Source organism: Pyxicephalus adspersus, chromosome 7 (assembly GCF_032062135.1).
Source record: "Pyxicephalus adspersus chromosome 7, UCB_Pads_2.0, whole genome shotgun sequence".
In the NCBI taxonomy this organism is placed as follows: Eukaryota; Metazoa; Chordata; class Amphibia; order Anura; family Pyxicephalidae; genus Pyxicephalus; species Pyxicephalus adspersus.
Window position 1 is genome coordinate 2600283 of NC_092864.1, and position 7005 is coordinate 2607287.

The 7005-nt window shown below is 44.3% G+C and overlaps 1 protein-coding gene across 1 annotated transcript in view; it reads right to left on the reverse strand.

Annotated features, from left to right (window-relative positions):
* The window catches only part of LOC140334818 (uncharacterized), a gene marked incomplete in the record, with an annotated part of 6534 nt that extends 6298 nt beyond the window's left edge, over positions 1 to 236 (reverse strand). Inside the window, 1 exon segment of the mRNA XM_072417065.1 lies at positions 1 to 236. Within this exon segment, the coding sequence (XP_072273166.1) occupies positions 1 to 177 (177 nt within the window).
* Between the last annotated feature and the right edge of the window lie 6769 nt (positions 237 to 7005).

Genomic DNA, 7005 nt, shown 5'->3' on the forward strand with positions numbered 1-7005 from the left:
GGTGAACTCTGTATCCCTGTCCTGTAGCACATATTTACAGGAGTTAATAAGGGAGGATTTGCCATGTCCCAGGTAGCCAAACAGCTGCAGGAGAACTCGGTTGAAGCCCTGGTTGCCTTGGGGGCATTTATTGAGAGTGTAGAAACGAATGTATTCCTTTAGCTGATCAATATTCATCTTCAATCTGGTTTCCAGGACAAAAAATCTGCACCTCACGCTGGAAAAAAAATGAAGAGACTGATACTGAAACGAAAGTGAAAGATTCTTTTATAATAACTAGTCAAGCTATAAAAAAAAAGGATTCGGAGTTTCCCCGAAATGTCCCTTTTCTTAGCAAGACAAAACAATGAGAAATTTAGTGACATCAAAGTGCCATAAAAATATTTTAGAATTCGAGAACAAGCATGGAATATATTACACCAATTCCTCCACTACATCTGTACAGGAGTAATAATTTCACCGCCAGATGAGAACAGAGGTGCTCAGAATTAAAAAAAACTCAGGCTGAAGCCACCGAGAAATCTAAGTCTGAGTATTGGCTAAGCCTACTATACTTGTCAATGACAGGTATAGTATTATTGGACTGGAACTTAAAACGCTTAACGTTCAAGGTGAGAATAACTAACAATCACCAAAGAATGTGGGGGAGAACTTTTCCAATAGCAAAGCAAAATGGTAAACGTGAAGCATAGCATTTCTTCTGTGTACTCCTCTCCTGCATATATCACCTTCTATCTTTCCCTGAACATTGCTTTCCTGCATATAATTGCCCCTTTACAATTTGCTCCACATACTTACCCCTTGCACTACTCTCCTGCATATACTTACCAATCATACCCTATGCACTCTTTTCCATTGCTTGCTGCCCCCTATCATACCCCTAATCCTTACCTGGATTACTTACATACATAATGCCCACTTTCATACTGTCATACTGTCCTGATTTCTCTTCTGTACATTGTGCCCCTCATTATATATATGCCATCTGTCTCCCCTGCACATACGGCTCTTTTATACCCCATTTCGTTATATTTTTGCCTGAACATACTGACCACTGACATACTGTGGGTACTGATAGGAATTCGTATGGATTATGTATTATCCAGCACAGCATACAGAGTACAGCATTCCCTATGATATTATATATATCACGGAGTACAATGATTGATTCAAGATAGCAGTGGTTAATTTCAGGTCAAATGGGAGCTATTCTGACCTTAAACTTCAGCTCGAAATCTGACCAAAACCAATCTGTCATTGGTTAGACAGCCACTGGACAATGACAGCTGATTGGCTGAGCCCTACTATACCTTTCATCAAATTCCAAGTTAGAATTCCTGAAACCAGCCGGGTTTCTCAACTATTCCGGAATTTATACACAGGATTTGATCCAATTCAGAATTTTATTGTTTCAAGCACCCCTAGCGGGTATAATGTACACCCCGGCATGATGGGTTCCATGGGCCAGAGTATGTGAAAGTATTCACCTTACATGGAACAATGTGGTCCTTGTTTGTCCTTCTCTGTAAATCCCCAGAATTATCCTATCTTGTTATGTGTATCAGTAATATTCATTTTTGTTTGCTCCACTTCTAGGTCATTTTCTAGGATGTGGTCTTAAGGTTGCCAGTCAGTCAGTTGTAGTGCGGTATGAGAACATCCTCCACTCGTATTCTATGAAACAAGTTTATAAAATCAGAATCATTTCTAGGAAATCATAAGTGAAAGCAGCAGAGGTGTGGACAATGCCCTATATGAGAGGTTGGCTCCATTTCCTCTGAGCAGCAGAGAACAAAGCCTTGTGCCGTGCAGACATCAGAGAGCAATGCACTACTTTATATGCTCTATAGGATTCTGGTGAAGATCTGATCACCGTTTCACCAACGTTTCTCACAGCTAGCACTTTTAATCTGAAAAGCAGAATTTATAGAGGGTGTCCCAAAAGTCACTACACACTTTCTCTTTTCTATTTCCTTCCAGGTATCATTCGGAGAGACTTCAGGCCATCGGCGAATGACAACTTAGGCTTAGCAGTTTTTGTAAGGGTTTTATTCTTTTAACCATTGTCATTATCAGTCCTCGACTGCACTTGAGAGCAAATTCGAGACGCTTAATGGGCATCATACTGCTCCAAGGCATGCACAATGTACGCGATCCATGGCAAATTTCTGGAAACAGCATCTGTTCTTGATAAACCACACAGCAGAAGGCCCGGTACTATCACCACTATTGAAGGAGCAGGCAATTCGACAGTTGTGTCAATTAACTCGACCAGACTGATGAAAGAGACTCGTTGCTGAACCATTAGTTTTCCAAGGGCTGATGGTGGTTTTGGTGTAGAAGTGATTCACACATTGCCACACAAGCATCATAATCCTCCACTTTTTTAACAACCTGATGTCAGTACAGCTAGAGCTTTCTCCAAAGCCTTATTATTACACAATATTTATATAGCTCTGACATATTACGCAGCGTTGTATAAAGTCCATAGTCATGTCACTATCTGTACCTCAAAGGGGCTTCAATCTAATGTCCCTACCATGGTCATATGTCATTACCACCATCTAAGGTCAGTTTTTTAGGGGAAGCCAATTACCTACCTGCATGTTTTTGGAATGTGGGAAGAAACCAGAGTACCCAGAGGAAACCCACACAGACAGAACCTGCAAACTCCATGCAGATAGTGCCCTGGCCGAGACTTGAACCTGGGACCTAGCGCTGCAAAAGCCCGAGGGGTAACCCCTGAACCAAAGTGCTGCCAGTGATATCCACAGAGTATCAGCTGAATCAAGGTTTTTGTTGATGCCGAGTTCCACTGCAGCTCTTCGGATGGACTTTACCTGCTCCAAATGTTCAGTGTTTTCATCGGTGGTAGTAGTAGCGGTCCTTTCCCTGTGTGGTTTGTCAAGAACAGATCCCAGACTTCCCCAGGATAGTGTAAATTGTGTTGGAGCAGTGTGACGGCCATAAAGCTTCTCAAACTTGCAATGAACTGCAGTTGGGGACTGAAAAACTTCAACAACACAACAGCAAACATACGCTTACAAAAAAATTGAAAACCTAAGTTGTCATGTGCTGATGGCCTCAAGTCTCTCCAATTGATTTGGAACAAAATAGAAAAAAGGAAGTGCGTAGTGACTTTAGGACACCCTATATAAACTGCTAACTTTGTAAATGTAAAACAATGTGACTATGTCAAATGTTTTAAAGCAGAATTAAACTAAAAAAGAAAAACCTAGCATACCCTAGCTTCCGCAGATCGCTGGATCCCTCTGGGGCTTCTCTATTTAGGGTCCTGTGCCGTCCAGTAATCCTTCTTCCATCTTCCTCTATCTTCTTAATTTCAGTGGTTGCGTTATCCAATCTCACACTGCAAAGACGTGAGATTGGGTCGTAAAGATGGAAAAATAGTTTTAAACAAAAGATAATTTTTACCTTTATACAATTTATACAAATATATCCAACACGTTTTGCTGGTATATCCTGCTTCATCAGGGGAAAAAAGGAAAGAGTATTGATTGACTAGCAGGGCTTCCATCAAAGTGAGGTGCAGCCTTGGGATCCGGGACCACTAAGGGAAAGGGATATCTGACTTCAAACCCTCCGGGCTGAGACAAAGGATCACACGCTCAAAAGCAATTTCATTGGATTAATACATGCTCAGGTCCCATCATTGGTCGTGCGGAATGTAACAAACTGATTATTCAACTGCAATCATGTGAATGTCATTATACCTAGGAGAAGTGAGAGAGTAAAAAGATTTATTTTGTATTTAAAGTTACACCGGTAACCTAGGTCGAAAGTAACAGATTCACTGCACATGAATCTTCCAGATGCATGTACTTAGACGTTAGTGATTGATTCACCACCAGTGAATGCATGGAAAAAGTCACATTCACTCTTTTGTTTAGTAATAACATATCAATTGGCAAATCTGAAAGCTAAAGAGAAGATATGTGAAAAGTGATCTGGAGTGTAAGGGGTGTCTAATGTCTGAGGATGAAATGGTTAAACAGTACGTGAGTGCCCCTGCTGGGAAATGTTTGCAAATCCCAGACAGAGAATGAATTTTGTTTCTGTTCTGCACTCTGTACCTTCTGCTGATCACCTCCTTCAGCCATAGAAACAACAAGTACAAAGAGAAAGTAGCAGGGCCATTATTCCCCATCCGGTCAGAAAATCCAGCGAGGAGGCGCAGCCTGACGGAGAATTGTGGAGAGAAAAGAGGGAATTGTAAGGCCAGGATGGGTGGGGTATGTATATCTGTTGTATCATAGCAGCATGGACACTACAGGGTGAAGAAATAGAGAGCATTCACATAGCAAAGTGCAAGTTTATAAATAGGGGAGAGGGAAAGTGCACCAAAGACAGATGTTGTGCTAGAATAGGAAACAATATTTAAAATAAATCAAAGCTTCATCCTGGTGGAAGGACATCTGATCTTTGATTTTATTCTCATTTTTAGGTGAAAGATGTCCTGAGTCTAATCTGAATGAAAGTGTTATTCCCCCTTCCCATCCCACAAACACTTCTATCTTAGTATATCCTCCAGTCCCACCAGGTTCTCCTTCTATCGTAGTATGATCTCCAGTCCCACCAGGTCCCCCTTCTATCTTAGAATGACCTCCAGTCCCACCGGGTCCCCCTTCTATATTAGTATTTTCCCCAGTCTCAAATGGTCTCCATGCTATTTTACTATGACCTCCAATCCCACCAGGTCCCCCTTCTATCTTAGTATGACATCCAGTCCCAGCAGGTCCCTCTTTTAGCTTAGTATGACCTCCAGACTCACCAGGTCCCTCTTCTATCATAGTATGACCTCTAGTCCCACCAGGTCCCCCATCTATCTTAGCATGACTTCCAGTCCCACCTGGTCCCCCCTTCTCTCTTAGTATGACCCCCAGTCCACCCAGATCCCCCTATCTATCTTAGTATGATCTCGAGTCCCTCCAGGTTCCCCCTTCTATCATAGTAGGACCTCCAGTCCAACCAGGCCTGCCTTCTATCCTAATATGTCCTCCAGTCCCACCAGGTCCCTCTTTTGACTTTTTATGACCTCCAGTCCTTTTAGGCCCCCCTTCTATCTAAGTATAAATTCCAGTCCCCCCAGGTCCCTTAGTATGACCTCCAGTCCCACCAGGTCCCTCTTCTATCATCGCTTGACCTCCAGTCCCACCAGGTCGTCCCTTCTAAATTAGTATGGTCACCAGTCCCACCAGGTTCCCTCTTCTACTTTACTATGACCTCCATCCCACCAGGATCCTCCTAATATCTTAGTATGACTGCCAGTCACACCACATCCCCCTTTTATCTTAGTTTGACCTCCAGTCCCACCAGGTCCCCCTCTTATCTTAGTATGACTTCTAGTCCCACCAGGTCCCCCCATCTATCTTAGTATGATCACCAGAGCCACCAGGTCCCCCCTTCTATTTTAGTATGACCGCCAGTCCCATCAGGTCCCCCTTCTATCTCAGTATGACCACCAGTCCCACCAGGTCCCCCCATCTATTTTAGTGTGACCCCAGACCCACCAGGTCCCCCCTTCTATCTTAGTATGACCACCAGTCCCATCAGGTCCCCCTTCTATCCTAGTATGACCTCCAGTCCCACCAGGTCCCCCTTCTATCTTAGTATATCCTCCAGTCCCACCAGGTTCTCCTTCTATCGTAGTATGATCTCAANNNNAGTATGACCTCCAGTCCCACCAGGTCCCCCTTCTATCTTAGTATGACCTCCAGTCCCACCAGGGCCCTTTTCTAGATTTTTATGACCTCCAATCCCACCAGGTCCCCCTTCTATCATAGTATGACCTCCAGTCCCACCAGGTCCCCCCTTCGATCCTAGTATGCCCTCCAGTCCCACCAGGGCTCTTTTCTAGATTTTTATGACCTCCAATCCCACCAGGTCCCCCCTTCTATCCTAGTATGACCTCTAGTCCCACCAGGGCCATTTTCTGGATTTTTTTGACCTCCAATCCCACCAGGTCTCCCCTGCCATTTTATTATAACTTCTAGTCCCACCAGGTCCCCCCATCTATTTTAGTGTGACCCCCAGACCCACCAGGTCCCCCTTCTATCTTAGTATGACCTCCAGTCCCACCAGGGCCATTTTCTAGATTTTTATGACCTCCAATCCCACCAGGTCTCCCCTGCCATTTTATTATGACTTCTAGTCCCACCAGGTCCCCCCATCTATTTTAGTGTGACCCCCAGACACACCAGGTCCCCTCTTCTATCTTAGTATGACCGCTACTCCCATCCGGTCCCCCTTCTATGCTAGTATGACATCCAGTCCCACCAGGTCCCCCTTCTAACTTAGTATATCCTCCAGTCCCACCAGGTTCTCCTTCTATCCTAGTATGATCTCAAATCCCTTTAGGTCCCTCTTCTATCATAGTATTACCTCCAGTCCCACCAGGTCCCCCTTCTATATTAGTATTTTCCCTGTAATAGTCTCAAATGGTCTCCATGCTTTTTTACTATGACCTACAATCCCACCAGGCCCCCCTTCTATCTTACTATGACCACCAGTCCCACCAGGCCCCCTTCTATCTTTGTATGACCTCCAGTCCCACCATGTTCCCCCTTATATCTGAGCATGACTTCCAGTCACTCCAGGTCCCCCTATGTATCATAATATGACCTCCAGTGCCACCAGGTCCCCCTCCCCGTTCTATCTTAGCATGACCCCAAGTCCCACCAGATTCTTCCTTCTATTTTAGTATGACCTCCAGTCCTGCCAGGTTCCCCCTTCTATCTTAGTATGACCCCCAGTCCCTTTAGGTCCCCCTTCTATGCTAGTGTGATCTCCAGTTACACCAGGTCCCCCCTTCTATCTTAGTATTTACCCCAGTCCCAACAGGTTTCCATTCTATCTTAGTATGACATTCGGTCCCACCCGGTCCCCTTCTATCTTAGTATGACCTCCAGTCCCACTAGGCCCCCCTTCTATCTTAGTATGATTTCCAGTTCTAGCATGTGCTCCCATCAATTTTGCTATGAACTC